Source organism: Chiloscyllium punctatum, chromosome 41, assembly GCF_047496795.1.
Source record: "Chiloscyllium punctatum isolate Juve2018m chromosome 41, sChiPun1.3, whole genome shotgun sequence".
Taxonomy (NCBI): Eukaryota; Metazoa; Chordata; class Chondrichthyes; order Orectolobiformes; family Hemiscylliidae; genus Chiloscyllium; species Chiloscyllium punctatum.
The window spans coordinates 47,096,808-47,114,317 of NC_092779.1; the positions used below are offsets into that span (position 1 = coordinate 47,096,808).

At 42.2% G+C, this 17,510-nt stretch overlaps 1 protein-coding gene across 8 annotated transcripts in view; it reads left to right on the forward strand.

The window, feature by feature from the left end:
• LOC140465031 (F-actin-uncapping protein LRRC16A-like) overlaps nt 1-17,510 on the forward strand; it is a 470,304-nt gene that overhangs the window by 441,326 nt on the left and 11,468 nt on the right. For 2 of the 8 annotated variants that reach the window (XM_072560836.1, XM_072560838.1), the window contains 2 exons: nt 4,259-4,402; nt 5,539-5,694. The exons of 1 other annotated variant lie outside the window; for it this stretch is intronic. In XM_072560836.1, the coding sequence (XP_072416937.1) occupies nt 4,259-4,402; nt 5,539-5,694 (300 nt within the window). The remainder of the gene's footprint in view (nt 1-4,258; nt 4,403-5,538; nt 5,695-17,510) is intronic. 5 more of the 8 variants (XM_072560837.1, XM_072560839.1, XM_072560842.1 and 2 more) reach the window with 4 other exon arrangements.

The window sequence follows — 17,510 nt, forward strand, 5'->3', positions numbered from 1 at the left end:
TGAGAGTGGAGTCCCTGGTAAACTGTGAAAGTGAGAACTGCAGGTACTGGAGAATCGGACACAAGGTGTGATGCTGGAAAAGCACAGCAGGCTAGGCAGCATCCGAAGAGCAGGAGGGTTGACACTTCGGGTATAAGGAGAAAGTGAGGACTGCAGATGCTGGAGATCAGAGCTGAAAAGGTGTTGCTGGAAAAGCGCAGCAGGTGAGGCAGCATCCAAGGAACAGGAAAATTGACGTTTCGGGCATCAGCCCTTCTTCAGGAATGTAGAGGGGGAAAGGGGTTAAGAGATAAATAGAGGGGTGGGGGAAAGCTAATTGGGAAGGCGATAGGTGGGTGCAGGTGGGGGACAATTGTGATAAGTCGATGGGGAGGGTGGAGCAGATAGGTGGGAAGAAAGAAGGATAGGTAGGACAGGTCAAAAGGGCAGTGCCGAGTTGGAGGGTTAGATCTGGGATGAAGTGGAGGGAGCGGAGATTTGGGAACTAGTGAAGTCGATGTTGATACTGTGTGTTTACAGGGTCCCAAGGTGGAAGATGAGACATTGTTGGTGGATTGCTTGGATTTGGTGGTGGAGGAGGCCCTGGATTTGCATGTCCTTGGGAGGGTGGGAAGGGGAGTTGAAGTGGTTGGCCACAGGGTGGTGTGTTTGTTTGGTGCATGTGTTTCAGAAATGTTCCCTGAACCACTCTGTGAGTTGGCATCCTGTTTCCCCAGTGTAGAGCAGACCACATCTAGAGCAAAGGATGCAGTAGCTGAGGTGGTGGATGTGCAGGAAAATCTCCACCAGATGTGAAATTGTCCTTTGAGGCCTTGGACAGAGGTGAGGGGGGAGGGAGGTTCGTAGGATTTACATCTCGTGTGGCGGCAAGGGAAGGTGCCAGCTGTGGATGGTGGGTTGGTGGGGTGTATGGACCTAAAAAGGGAGTCGCAGAGGGAATAGTCTCTGCAGAGTGCAGATGGGGTGGGGAGTCAGACCCCACCACCAAAGATATATTTCCCTTCCCATCCCTGCAGTTCAGATGCTGCCTGACCTACTCTGCTTTCCCAGCGCCACATTTTTTGACTCTCCCAGGTAAATAGGGTAGTGAAGAAGACATTTGGTACACTTGCCTTTATTGGTCAGTGTGTTCAGTATAGAAATTGGGAGGTCATGTTGCTTCTGAACAGGACATCGGTTAGGTCACTTTTGTAATATTGCCTCAGTTCTGGTCTCCCTGCTATAGTAAAGATGTTGTGAAACTTGAAACGGTTCAGAAACATTTACAAGGACGTTGCCAGAGTGGGAGAGTTTTAGCTATAGCGGCAGGCTGAATAAACTGGGTTATTTTCCCTGGTGCACTGAAGGCAGAGGGGTCACCTTATGGAGGTTTATAAAATCATGAAGGTCTTGGATAAGGTGAATAGACAAGGTCTTTTCCTGAGGGTAGGGGAGTCCAAAACTGGAGGGTATAGGTTTATGGTGGGAGGGGAAAGATATAAAAGGGACCTAAGGGGCAACATTTTAATGCAGAGGGTGGTGCATGTTTGGATTGAGAATCTAGATGTCTATGGACCAATTGCTGGCTAGTGGGACTAGGTTAATTTGGGATATCTGGTTGACATGGATGAGTTGGACTGAAGGGTCTGTTTCCATGCTATACAGCTCGATGACTTTAGTGGATCAGAATAATGTAAGCAGGAAATAAATGTGTCATTCAAGGCATCAATACAGATCGTAAATGTCTGAGGCCCAAGCTGTGATTCTTGTGGCTCTTCACTAATTATATTCTGCTGTCCCAAAAAAGATACATTTATCTCTGAACTACTCCTCAACCTACAAGCTCTAATGGCATATCAACCACTTGAGCAGCACTGAATTGAAAACGTTTTAAAAACCCAGACAGACTGTATCCACTGGTTTTCCAGTGTTTACTTTACTAATTACAGCCCCCCACCCCCACCCCGAATAAGAAAACTGACATAGAATGGTCAAACGTGATTTTCCTTTCACAAAATCATACTGGCTCTGCCTAGTCGTGTTGTAATTTTTGAAGTACCCTATTAACACATTCTTAAAAATAGATTCTAGCTATTTTACTCCCAGTGATGACTGGTTAGCTTGACATTAGTTGCCTGTTCTCTCTCTGTCTCCTTTCTGGAATAGTCAAGCTGCGTTTGCTAATTTTCAATCCAGTTGAACCATTCTGGAATCTCTGCTGTTTTGATAAGTCTGCTGTCACTGCGTTTAAAACCTCACAAAGTCAGCCATTAGCCTGTTTTTAGTCCCAGTATTTTTTTCTCTTACCTTTTGTGTGAAGTAACATGTTGCCATTTATTATTTCCCATTATGTTTCTCCTAACTTCATCTCTCGGGATCCCACAGTCACTTTTACTAGTCTCAGTTACATGCCTGTGAAGGCTCTTACCATATGTTTGTATATTTCTTGCTCATCTTGCCTTCTTTTCTCCTACTCTAAATAATTCTTGATTGGCCTTTGCTGATTTTTAAAACCTTCCCAATCCTCCTCACATTTACTAATATTTTTCAGCACTCATATATCCCCTTTTAATCAAATATGGTCCCTAGCTTTTCTTTTCTAGTTGGCCTTGTCTTTATCACTTTTCTAATTGAACTTTATTCCTCTAAGGAATATGTTTTTTGTGAGTTATGAATTATTTCGGTGTTTTCATTGCTTATCTAGCATCATATATTTCAACCTAATTTTGCAATCTACTTTAGCTAGCTCACCCCTTGTACTTCTGTAGTTGGCTTTGTTTAAACTTAAGGCCTGAGTCTTGAATTCAACAACCTCACTTTGAAATTTGACACATAGCATTCTCTACTCTTTGCCATATTATGGAAGGCTCCCAAATTATGTCACAATCTGGTTAGGGACCAGTAACCTTTTTTAAAGTAGACTAAAGGTGAAATCCAGGGAACTTACTAAGAGGATAAAATTCCAAGATTTTGAACATGAACAATATTTTACTACACAAACTAGAACAGTAATATACAATATATAACAATGATAATATACCGTGATTGAACACCCCACAGTACATGTCAAATATTAAGTGTGATCAAGACAAAGCTTACAGATATCTGAGCTATTTCCCCAGACATTAATGGCACAATGTGTCATCAAATTGCATTAAACTTCACAAAAGATTACAATTCTTTATTTTTGTTTAATCTGACATAGAACAGCTTGAGACAACTTTCAATTGTAGATTGCCCCAGTAACAACTATTCTGACAAACTCCCTCTGCACTCCACTTGTTTAAAGGCATAACACCAGCTTTTCACTGACAGCTAGCTTCACCAAACTAAAAACTTCCCGTGTTTTCTCTAAACTCTCATCTTGCTCAGGTGCTTGAAAATAATGCTTTTAGCTTTTGAACTGCACACTCAGTTATACTGACCTATTAATGGCCCACAGCTCCCAGAATCTTCCTGAGCCCATACTACTAAGAACTCTTCAACTGTTTTGGAACGTCATTGCCTAACATGGAATATGCTTCTGTCTCTGTGTTTTTTCCCCCAAATAACAGCTAAGCTCTTGCTGACAATTCCCTTAAGTGTTCCAAGCTCACATTTCATTGTGCTTCAGATGACACTGCCCTCCATAACAACCTGAACTGATCTGTGTCCTTTGGACTTCTCTTCAGTGACACCCAAAACTGTCCTGAGTGATCTATTGAAAACTTTACAATAGGCTTGTCACATGTTTCTGGGCAGGAAAAGCATTACCACCTCCAAGTTTTGGAATAATCTGTTCCCTGAACGTTAGATTCTATGAGAATGTGGAATTCCTGTACAATTAAATCCCAGGAAGTGCATTTAAGCACAAGTGGATGGTAGATTTTGTTGGCTTTCTTAGCATTGGTCTTCATCATTGGATATTTTAAAACTTTATTAAAGCTCTTAAAGCTTATCATTTAAATTTATAGATACTCACTTACAGATTTATTCCTGTACAGGAATATGTGATATGATTGTTCACCGAATTGATCATTTGAAGCTCAGGCAGACTTTACCAAGTATAAATGTTTAGTTTGATATTAATGAAACAATGATGTCTATTTTGTAAACTGTCAATAAGGATTTGTGCTGCATAGAAGAGAAAAATAACTGTGGGAAACCCTTGTAAATTTGACCCATAATCTATTGGGAGAGGATTAATTGAGATCCCACTATTAACCTATCTCGAAGCACTGCCAATTTTGTTTGGGAAACACAGCATTACAAAAATTTTCTTTATTACTCCTTTTTATAGAGGAAACCCCAGAATCACCATCTGGTCACACTTCCCCCAAAATTGCTCTGGTTCCACCTGTTCTAAGGAGAATGCCATCAGATAAAGATGGACAGAACAGTCCTCCTTTCAGTGGACCTAGCAGCTGGTCATCTTCACATGAAGGTAGGCTATCACTACTTAATGTGAGGCAAAGGAGACATAGACATTCTGAAGTTAGAGAGGAGAGAGGGCTTATATAATGCTTCATGATAATACAATTAACCAATACAGTAGACAGTAACTCTTCAACCTGCATTTGCAGATCTATCACCTTACCCGTTTCCCAAATGAATCGGATCAACTATTCTGTCACTGCACCACAAGAACTTTAAATATTGAGTGCATGAATATTGGAGCATATTTATGTATAGAAAGCATGAAACAAATTCTGCAATTTATTTATCTTGTCTCTGGCACTGATTGGACACTGATAAGGTTGCAGTATGTGTTGATTTAAGAGTTGTAAATTGGTGATACATAATAGCATAATGTTTAAGGGTTTGATGATAAAAGGTTTAATATACAAATTTAACTTCCTTGCATTTACATTTAATTTGAAAATTGCCAATAGTGCATACATTTTAGTTGTTGCAGTTGTGCAGACCATGGCAACTTGTGAACCATATTGCATGCATTTTACATGTTCAAAACATGCAATTAGAGTGTGTCTTTCATCATGTATTTCCATTTGTTTGTCTCCATTAACTGAAGCAGAAGTAAGATTACAAAAAAAAATTATAGTGAAGCTTAAAATTACTGCACTGGGACTTATTGTGATGGGAGCGTTAAAATCTACATGATCATGAAGCAAAATTTTATGCATTTAAATATTAAAACAACTCGAATTCATGTCAGTTATCTGCACAAATGTGTCTAAACATTGGAACAGTATTGAAGTAATGAGACAAGTACAAGTATTATGTCAGCATTGAGCATTGCTATCCAGAGGTAGGCAATATGAGTCTCACTGAAACTAGGAAAGCATAATTGCATTACACATAGCAATTCAGAAAGAGCTTTCAGTTTCCTAGAATATTGCTAAAATAAAATCTAATTCTGTAAATTTAAATTAATTCTATTATTTAAAACAAGGGACAGGCAATGTGTCTTAAAGAATTCTGAAATGGAAAACTTCTTAACACGCAAGACAACTTAGTCAGTTAGAGGTCATTTAATATCTTCAGGTTTATTTTGTGCTGCTCCATCATGCATTGAATGTGTATGTGAAGTAAAAATTAAAAAGTGCCCTTTTTCCCTAGTAGAGCTATTTGGACTTGATAGTAGAGCTGACACAGAACATGATTCTGAAATGGCAAAAAATGGAGCGCGTGTCAAAAGAACACTGAGGCAATCATCAACTGGCGCAGTGAATGATGCAAGCGAGATTGAGCGCAAGAAATCACAGCCAATAACTGGTCAGAAGTTTTGCCTTTGTGGAGTGGTGGTGGTGGGTGGAGTTGGCACCAGCAAGTATATAATTTATTTAAAGATATCCATACCAACTAAGAACAAGTGCATATAAGATGTAAAAATTATACACCCTTCCCGTAACCTAATTATGTTTCTAAATCTGGTATAATAGCATTTTTACACTGAAATGGTTTGGCTTGGGCCTGTGTAAAATGGATGTAAAATACAAGCCAGAAAATATGAGCATCCATGCTGAAGCATGTATCTGTCTTTGCTTCAAAAGCTACTAATTCCACCTCTCAAAGATTTCCTGACTATTGAGTTTCTACTCTCATCATGTCACCCAAAAGAATAAGTTTGGAACAGATCGGTCTGGGCTACAGCACAGTTATTTAGGTTACTGCTTTTTGAATCATTGCAATGAAGGAATTCGGTTTACAAAAGACAGTAAACCATGACGTACACCATTTCTTCATAAGTGGCACAAATTTGAACATTTTTTTAATTGGATTGCTATAAATTTGCTGGTGCCATTTTTGTGCTTGGAGGCTGGTCTTGTGTCTTGTAAAGTGTAGTATCTCATTCCATACCTCTTGTTTATTTTCAAAATCAAGTAATCTGTGGAATTTAAGTGAGCAATTTCAGATTTTCATTACAAGCCAGACTTCTGTTGGATTCAGATAAAATTAGCATTTTTAAAAAGCATTTTAAATTATTACAGAAATTAACAAGTTATTTTACTGAGTTTAAGCCTAAGTTCCAAAAGAATTGGAGATGGGGATACTACAGTTGCAAATGCTTTGCTTTGATTTTCGTTGCTACAGTAATGGTATCATTTGATTTTTGTTTGAACAGAACATTTCACCAGTTGCACAAACTTTGCCAGCAATGTGTGTGTGTTATAATTTAAATGTTAACTTCATTCATGTTCTTTGTGATCACCATGTGAACATTGACTGTGCTGTTTTTCCTGAATATATTAATTTAGGTTGATTAATGGACTCACTGCAAGATACCTTTCATCAATTTGGAAACACAACAATTTAATTTGCTACCAGTTTAGTATACCTGCACCCCTCATTTTGGCTTCCCTATGTATATAAACCTTTTGTCTTCTAATTATATCATTGAAGCATTTGATCTCTGTGAATGCAAGAAAGATTGGGTAGCAGTACTCTAAAGAAGAGTCATGTTGGATTCAGAACATTAACCCTGTTTCTGTCTTCACAGGTGCTACCAGATCTGCTGAGTTCCTCCAGCACGTTTTTGTTTTAGATCTCTAGCATCTACCGCATTTTGCTTATGAATTAGTAAAGGCGACAATAATCTTGTATAACTCCTTGCTAAGAAGAGGCTAAAATATCGATTGGTCATGGCTTGAAATTGTGGACACTTATGCCCATGTTAGTCTAGTCAGTCAATCCTTCAATTTCCAGTTCTGCTCAGATTGTGAAGATCGCTTTTTGACTCATATTCATTTCTCAGGAGTAGGATATTCAACCTCTTGACCCTGTACCACCATTTGAATCATTGCTGATTTATGCCTTAATTCCATTTACCAACCTTAGTTCCATATTTGTTGATAATTTTATTAAACAAAAAGTGACTTTAATGTAAAGATTCTGTGCTGGATTGTGGTTCAATTCAACTGGGCATCCTTTGTCCAGGAGGTGTATCTGTGTGAACTTTGACTATATTTATGTGCGCAGCATTCTTTTGTAAAAGAGTGCATACATACTTTGGTGTGGAGGGGTTATTGTGTATGGAGTGCACTCATTGCAACCAAGGAATATCAATTCTTCACTCTCAGCACTTTTGAAGTGCATGGCCAGGTTTATTAGATAGTAATCTAAAGAATGAACTCTATCTGCCTGCTGCTTAACTTGGAACATTTGAGATCAATTGATCTCCACATGCCCAATGGCTCAATAATAAAAACCAGGCATGGTAAGAGGAAACTGGAGTTCTGACTTGTGAGACTTGTAGGCTACCAGTTGATGGACAATGACTTAATAACAGAGAAGGGGAAAGGGGCCATTATTAAACCAGGAAATTGTTTAATGGCTTCTGAAAGATGATATTGGAAAACTCATTACAACACAATATTTAACAACCTGATTGTAAAATGTACTCCTGCTCGGTAGACTTAAATCTACATCAGTATTAAGAGACATTCAGCCAACTTGTAAAATTCCCCTTGGGATTAGTTCCAATTTAGAAACAATGCCCCTTTTATTTGTTTAGTACTAATATTGCTGTCTTAGTTTTAACAGCTGAAGATAATAAACGTTTGCTGTATTGCTCCAGCCTGTCCTAAAAATATACGACTTTACCCACTACCGCACTTTGGACTAAGAAACTTGCATTTCTGCAATAATTTTGACATCCTTATATCCCAGAATACCTCAGGTTGATTTTTAAAAAATCATTATTTGTAGTTTTGTACATAAATGTAATCTCGATTTGTAAGGTCCACCAACATTAAAACTGATTAAAGATCAGGATCTGGATGTTATGAGTATTGGCAATCATAGTAGTGTATGTCAGTATATATTAATAGTCTGTGTATATCATAATAGTCAGTATATATTAACAATCTGTATGTAACATAATAGTCAGTATATATTAATAGTCTTTGTATATCATAACAATCAGTATATATTAATAGTCTGTGTATATCATAATAGTCAGTATATATTAACAATCTGTATGTAACATAATAGTCAGTATATATTAATAGTCTTTGTATATCATAACAATCAGTATATATTAATAGTCTGTGTGTATCTTAGCAGTCAGCATATATTAACAGTCTGTGTATATCATAGTAGCCAGTATATATTTGAGATTCCACTGCTGCACATTTCTGGCCAGGCCTACAAAGCCCAGCTTTCCCTGAAATGTGGAGCATAACACCCCCCTCAGAACTCTGTAGGATCAGAGTAGAGTTGAGAAGAAGACTGAATGCATCCCCTTTTTTACTGTACTAACTGCCATGTGGTAAGTTTAAGTACTCAGTTTGAATTTTCATTATTGGATGACTTATGAGATCCATTGATAGGGTTGACAGAATCTTCTTCCTAGAGTTGAAATGTCAAATGCTAGGGGGCATGTGTTTAAGGTGAGAGGGGGGAATGTTTCAAGGAGATGTGAGGGGCAACTTGTTTTTACACAGAATGGTAGGCATCTGGAACACGCTGCCAGCGCTGGTAGTGAAGGCAGATACGATAGGGGCAATCAAGGGACTTTTAGTTAATCCATGAATATGCAAGGAATGGAGGGTTATGATTAATTTAATTTGATGTCATAATTGGCACAACATCATGGATTGAAGGGCATATTCCTATGCTGTACGTTCTATGTTCTCTGACTGCGTGTAAATGGATGGAGAGGCTGGTAGAGGGAACTGGTTAGCATTGGTGGGTTTGGAGAGGCAGCATGTTCTGTGTGAGTGAGGTGACCAGTTGGGGAGATTAGTTGGCAGGCCAGGGAAGTATTTGATGGTTTGAGGAGGCATTGGTAGGTCATGGTTTGAGATAGTCAGGGTCTATGATGATTCAGGTGTCAATTCTGACTTACGCAGGAATTAGACTCATTTCTTTATGCCTAACGCTTCCTGAGTAAATTATCAGGTAAGTTTATCAGAACTGTCCAAAGTCTCTGACTGTAGCTCACAATTGGAGACTTCTGCAGAGGATCCTCTGGAACTAATTGGAATCTTACTGGGCAGTTCCCATGTAGCTCAGCATACCAGGACCTTTACAGAATCCTGACACTCATCTCTGTTAATAAATCCAATCTCTGGCAATCCAGGATCAGAGACTACAGTAAATGGCCGAAATTTCTTTGAGGCCTGCAGAATATTCTCTGCAAAAGTCAACCTAAATGTAGCAAAGAGCTAGAAGATTGGGCAGGACCTGAAAATGTCTAAATTCCACCCGGAACTGCTTGTAGAAAATTTGACACGAGTGTCCACTTTACCTTTGGTTAAATGTTTTGGCCAAGTGCAAGTTGAATTGAGGTTTTGGAGAGTTTTTCACTTTGAGGCTTAGCATGGTTTTACTCCACATTGGAGCAAATGTGCTTCATTAATGAACTACATTGCTGGATAGAAATTGTCACATCCAATTCTATCCTCAGCTTTTCACAAAATAACTTGCCACTTGCATGTAGGATCCCAGGAAACATGGTCAGATGGATACAGAATTGGCCGAGTGGCAGGAAGTAAAGGGTGATTGTCAAGGAGTGTTTTTGTGATTGGAATCCTGTGTCCAGGGCTACTACTCCACAATAATCCATGTTGGGTCATTTCTGTTTGTAATGTATGTATCGACAATTTAGGTTTGAATGAGGGTGGGGATTGATCAGTAAGTTTGTGGATGATACAAAACTAGTGAGGTGATCGATAGTAAGGAAGATAGCCTTAGATTACAGGAGAATATTGTTGGGTTGATCTGTAGCAAATAGAATTCAATCCAGATAGGTGTGAGGTGATGCACTCGTGCAGGACAAACAAGGTAAGGGAATACATAATGAACAGTAGGACTCTAGGAAGCACCAAGGATCAGAGAGACTTTGGGGTGCATGTTCACCAGTCTCTTAAAAAAGCAGGACAGGTAGATGAAGTCGTCATATGGGATACTTTATTTAAGAGCAGAAAAGTTACACTGAAGCTGTATAAAATGTTGGTTAGACCACAGTGCAGTTCTGGAATCCACGTTATAGGAGAAGGTGATTGTACTGGAGAGGATCAGGAAATGTAAAAGGTTGGGATTGTTTTCCTTGAAGCAAAGGAGACTGAAGGATAAGTTTCTTATCCCCTAAGTAGAGCAAACCTTGGTCCAGTATTCCTCCTGTGGGATGCAGTGACATCCATTTGCCCCAACTAAGTCAGTACCATCCTTCAGTTGTTCTAGTCACCCTGCTGTCATTGCCCAGAAGCTATCGCAATGCAGTGAGTCATGGAGAGTTGGATGGCTGCCATTGGGAACCTGTTCCAGCACCCTCAGGGTCTGCTGAAGTGGTCTGTATACCTGCATTCCACTGCCCAGCCATTGGTCCTCAGGACCCAAAGTCATGGCGAAAGGAAATGGGAACCTTGCATGTACCCCAAGTACCTCTCCTCACACGGAAACATGGTAGTGCCAGGAGGTAGCCAAAAAGAGAGGAGAAACCACAGATGGGGCACTCCGAAATCTCCACTCGGCATTCCAGAGGTGGCTGGGCACCCTACCTCCACCCAATGTGACCCCCTCTTGATGTTGCCACCAGGGAGAGTCTGCTTGCATCTGGCAACAAGCCCTCAACATGTCTGGGCTGATCATACTCAAAGGCCCCCGAGGATAGCCCAGCCAAGCTCCAGGTCCAGCGGGCTCCACTGATGCTCAATGTCCCTCTGCCTCAGCTGCATAACTATGGAGTACACTAACACAAAGTGGGGGCACAGGAGAGGTTATGAGAAAGTTTATTGAGAGCACTTTGGTGGCACAGATGACAATATATTGTATGCTATTTGACATTTTTCTATAAATGGCATGATTTTGACATTTGCCCCTCCGGTCTTAGCCGTCTGTGAAGCCCTGAATTAACTGTGCCAGTATGATGCTTAGCTTCTTGGCCATGCATGATATATTGTGGATCAGTGCCTGTGTATAGAGCCAGCTGCAGCTTGTGGAAGCAAGAGGAACAAGCTCTATACAGGAGAGTAGGTTTTGCTGACACCAATGCTCCCTTGTCCTACAACATCCCTATTCTTTCCCTGACCTCTGTCTCCAAAAGTATGTGAATGAGTTGGCCAATGATGTCTGAGGCAATGCAGCAACCAGTAAAGCCAATGCCAGTGAATGGGGACCATGCAGGTTTATATCCTTTACAGTGCCTAGGACTGTGTTTGTGTGCAATGTTATATCCCTTTTAAAGACTTCACATTAGTGAGTATTGGGGCCCACTACCTCATAGGTTGAGTCAATTTTCTTCAATATTCAAGTTGCAAAAAGTACATCGCCAAATAAATGATCTATGAAAAGGCCAATTTATATAATCAATTTTAACTAGAAATTGGAATGTCGTGACTAAGTCCATTTTTTACAAAAAAGCTAAAAGTAAAGAATGAAGGTTAACATACTTAACCAGTGTCCTAAAAGATCATCTAGAAATACTCCAGATGAGAGATCCAATCTGAATGTTTTGTTCAACAAGAGTAATTAGGGATAAGGAATCAAGATGGGTAGATACAGTTGAGGTGCACAACAACCATTTGTTCCCAAATGAGTTGATGTTCCCATAGCGACTGAAACTATACAATGTTCCTATTAGTGAGTTCTGTAATGATTTATAAGGAGGTTGTAATAAAGTTAAGGTTTTCCTGGGATACATTGTGCTTTTAATTTTTCAAACTGTCTAGGAACTTATTTAGAGCTTTTAAACTCATCCAAATACTAAAGTAGAGGTTTATAAAATTATCAGGGGCATGGATAGGGTAAATAGGCAAAGTCTTTTTCCTGGGGTCAGGGAATCCGGAGCTAGAGGGCATAGGTTTAGGGTGAGAGGGGAAAGATTTAAAAGAGACCTAAGGGGCAACTTTTTCACTCAGCAGGTGGTACGTGTATGGAATGAGCTGCCAGAGGAAATGGTGGAGGCTGGTACAATTGCAACATTTAAAAAGGCATTTGGGTATATGAATTGGAAGGGTTTGGAGGGATATGGACCGGTAGGTGGGACTAGATTGGGTTGGGATATCTGGTCAGCATGGACGGGTTGGACCGAAGGGTCTGTTTCCATGCTGTACATCTCTATGACTTGATGTAAAAGTAGTGGTCCGAAATTGCAATTTTCACTTTCAAGTTGGTGTTGCCACATTAATTATTTTTTTAAAAACTGATGTATAAGATACTTAATACCACAAAACATTCTCAGTATCTGTTTTCATGACACAAATTAATTCAATTCTGCTTTCTTTTTGTAACTTAGTTTTGGATTTCATTACGTTAGCAGAAGTTAGAGCGTATGACAGGGAGTCCAAGAAGAAAAACACAATTAAACATGACTGACACCTAAAATATTATAGAGTAGCAAAATTACAACAAAAGTGAGCATTGGTACATCTTGATAAGAAGCATTTGACAAATGATTGAAGAGTGTTGTGCTGAGTAGACATTGAGGTAAGTTGAGAGAAGCCATGAAAGAAAGAACTCTTCAGATTGAATGTTGAAAATGATTTAAAATGAGAGAGAAAATCATAACATTTACATCAGAAATGGTCTTAGCATAACTTATATCGCTCCAAAGGCGTATAAAAATACAAGTAAATGAGTATTTGGGCTCACAGAGATGTAGAGCAAGGAAACAGACGCTTCGGTCCAACCAGATATCCCAACCCAATCTAGTCCCACCTGCCGGTACACATCCCTCCAAACCCTTCCAATTCATATACCCAAATGCCTTTTTAAATGTTGCAATTGTACCAGCCTCCACCACTTCCTCTGGCAGCTCATTCCATTACACGTACCACCCTCTGTGTGGAAAAGCTGCCCCTTAGGTCTCTTTTATATCTTTCCCCTCTCACCCTAAACCTTTAGTTCTGGACTCCTCCACCCCAGGGAAAAGACCTTGTCCATTTATCTTATCCACGCCCTCATAATTTTATAAACCTCTATAAGGCCACCCCTCAGCCTCCGACACTCCAGGGAAAACAGCCCCAGCCTGTTCAGCCTATCCCTATAGCTCAAATCCTCCAACCCTGGCAACATCCTTGTAAATCTTTTCTGAACCCTTTCAAGTTTCACAACATCTTTCCGATAGGAATGAGACAAGAATTGCATACATTATTCCAACAGTGGCCTAACCAATGTCCTGTACAGCCGCAACATGACCCCCCAATTCCTGTACTCAATACTCTTACCAATAAATGAAAGCATACCAAACACCATCTTCACTATCCTATCTACCTGCGACTCCACTTTCAAGGAGCTATGAACCTGCACTCCAAGGTCTCTTTGTTCCAGCAACACTCCCTAGGACCTTACCATTAAGTGTATAAGTCCTGCTAAGATTTGCTTTCCCAAAATGCAGCACCTCACATTTTTCTGAATTAAACTCCATCTGTCACTTCTCAGCCCATTGGCCCAACTGGTCCAGATCCTATTGTAATCTGAGGTAACCCTCTTTGCTGTCCACTACACTTTCAATTTTGGTGTCATGTGCAAACTTACTAACCATACCTCTAATGCTCGCATCCAAATCATTTCTATAAATTACAAAAAGTAGAGGACCAGCACCGATCCTCGTGGCACACCACTGGTCACAGGCCTCCAGTCTGAAAAACAACCCTCCATCACCACCCGCTGTCTTCTACCTTTGAGCCAGCTTTGTATCCAAATGGCTAGTTCTCCCTGTATTCCGTGAGATCTAACCTTGCTAACCAGTCTCTCATGGGGAACCTTGTCGAAAGTCGTTCTGAAGTCCATTCAGATCACATCCACCACTCTGCCCTCAATAATCCTCTTTATTACTTCTTCAACATATTCAATCAAGTTTGTGAGACATGATTTCCCACGCATAAAGCCATGTTGACTAACCATAATCAGTCCTTGCCTTTCCAAATACATGTACATCCTGTCCCTCAGGATTCCCTCCAACAACGTGCCTACCTCCGAGGTCAGGCTCACCGGTCTATAGTTCCCTGGCTTGTCCTTACCATCCTCCTTAAACAGTGGCACCACGTTTGCCAACCTCCAGTCTTCCGGCACCTCACCTGTGACTATCGATGATACACATATCTCAGCAAGAGGCCCAGCAATCACTTCTCTAGCTTCCCACAGAGTTCAAGGGTACACCTGACCAGGTCCTGGCGATTTATCCACCTTTATGCATTTCTAGACATCCAGCACTTCCTCCTCTATAATTTGAACATGTTTCAAGGTGTCCCCATTTATTTCCCTAAATTCTGTATCTTCCATATCGTTTTCCACAGTAAATACTGATGCAAAATATTCATTTAGTATCTCCCCCTTTTTCTGCACACAAAGGTCACCTTGCTGATATTTGAGGGGCCCTATTTGGTCCCTAGTTACCCTTTTGTCCTTAATATATTTGTAAAACCCTTTGGATTCTCCTTAATTCTATTTACCAAAGCTATCTTATGTCTCCTTTTTGCCCTCCTGATTTCCCTCTTAAGTGTACTCCTACTGCCTTTATACTCTTCTAAGGATTCACTCGATCTATCCTGCCGCGACATTAACCGCCTCAACCTCTCCACCCCTCTCACCCACTCCAACCTCTCACCCTCGAAATGTGCAGCCCTCCACTCCCTCCGTTCCAACCCCAACCTCACTATCAACCGGCAGACAAGGGAGGCGCGGTAGTAGATTGGCACACTGACCTTTACACCGCTGAGGCTAAACGCGGACACCTCCTCCTCCTGCCCCCTTGACCATGACCCCACCTCCCATCACCAAACCATCATCTCCCAGACCATCCATAACCTCATCACCTCAGGGGATCTCCCATCCACCGCCTCCAACCTCATAGTCCCACAACCCCGCACCGCCCATTTCTACCTTCTGCCCAAAATCCACAAACCTGACTGCCCCGGCCGACCCATTGTCTCAGCCTGCTCCTGCCCCACTGAACTCATCTCTGCATACCTCAACACGGTCCTGTCCCCCTTAGTCCATGAACTCCCCACCTACGCTCGGGACACCACCCACGCCCTCCACCTCCTCCATGATTTTTGCTTCCCCGGTCCCCAGCGCCTTATCTTCACCATGGACATCCAGTCCCTGTACACCTCCATCCCCCATCACGAAGGACTCAAAGCCCTCCGCTTCTTCCTTTCCTGCCGTACCAACCAGACCCTTCCACTGACACCCTCCTTCGACTGACTGAACTGGTCCTCACCCTGAACAACTTCTCTTTCCAATCCTCCCACTTCCTCCAAACCAAAGGAGTAGCCATGGGCACCCGCATGGGCCCCAGCTATGCCTGCCTCTTCGTAGGATATGTGGAACAGTCCATCTTCCGCAGCTACACTGGCACCACCCCCCACCTTTTCCTCCGCTACATCAATGACTGTATCGGCGCTGTCTTGTGCTCCCACGAGGAGGTTGAACAGTTCATCCACTTTACCAACACCTTCCACCCCGACCTCAAATTCACCTGGACCGTCTCAGACTCCTCCCTCCCCTTCCTAGACCTCTCCATTTCCATCTCGGGTGACCGAATCAACACGGACATTTACTATAAACCGACCAACTCCCACAGCTACCTAGACTACACCTCCTCCCACCCTGCCCCCTGTAAAAACGCCATTCCATATTCCCAATTCCTTCGTCTCCATCGCATCTGCTCCCTGGAGGACCACTTCCAATACCGTACAACCCAGATGGCCTCCTTCTTCAAAGACCGCAATTTCCCCCCAGATGTGATCGACGATGCCCTCCACTGCATCTCCTCCACTTCCCGCACCTCCGCCCTTGAGCCCCGCCCCTCCAATCGCCACCAGGACAGAACCCCACTGGTCCTCACCTTCCACCCCACCAACCTCCATATATATCGTATCATCCGTCGTCATTTCCGCCACCTCCAAACGGACCCCACCACCAGGGATATATTTCCTTCCCCTCCCCTATCAGCGTTCCAAAAAGACCACTCGCTCCGTGACTCCCTCATCAGGTCCACACCCCCCACCAACCCCCCACCAACCCAACCTCCACTCCCAGCACCTTCCCCTGCAACCGCAAGAAATGTAAAACTTGCGCCCACACCTCCCCCCTTACTTCCCTACAAGGTCCCAAGGGATCCTTCCATATCCACCACAAATTCACCTGCACCTCCACACACATCATTTACTGCATCTGCTGCACCCGATGTGACCTCCTCTATATTTGGTACACAGGCTGCCTACTTGTGGAACGTTTCAGAGAACACCTCTGGGACACCCGGACCAACCAACCCAACCACCCCGTGGCTCAACACTTCAATTCCCCCTCCCACTCCACCAAGGACATGCAGGTCCTTGGACTCCTCCACCGTCAGACCATAGCAACACGACGGCTGGAGGAAGAGCGCCTCATCTTCCACCTCCAACCACAAGGGATGAACTCAGATTTCTCCAGTTTCCTCATTTCCCCCCCCCCCCCTTGTCTCAGTCAAATCCCTCGAACTCAGCACCGCCTTCCTAACCTGCAATCTTCTTCCTGACCTTTCCGCCCCCACCCCTACTCCGGCCTATCACCCTCACCTTGACCTCCGTCCACCTTTCGCATTTCCAAAGCCCCTCCCCCAAGTTCCTCCTCCCTACCTTTTATCTTAGCCTGCTGGACACACTTTCCTCATTCCTGAAGAAGGGCTCATGCCCTTGGATGAGATTCTCCTGCTCCTTGGATGCTGCCTGACCTGCTGTGCTTTTCCAGCAACACATTTTCAGCTCTGATCTCCAGCATCTGCAATCCTCACTTTCTCCTATCCTGTCTATACCTGACATATGCTTCCTGCTATAACCAAACCCTCAATTTCTTTAGTCATCCAGTATTCCCTATAACTACCAGCCTTTCCTTTCACCCTGACAGGAATATACTTTCTCTGGATTCTCGTTATCTCATTTCTGAAGGCTTCCCATTTTCCAGTTGTCCCTTTACCTGCGAATATCTGCCCCCAATCAGCTTTTGAAAGTTCTTGCCTAAAACCATCAAAATTGGCCTTTCTCCAATTTAGAACTTCAACTTTTAGATCTGGTCTATCCTTTTCCATCACTATTTTAAAACGAATAAAATTATGGTCGCTGGCCCCAAAGTGCTCCCCCACTGACACCTCAGTCACCTGC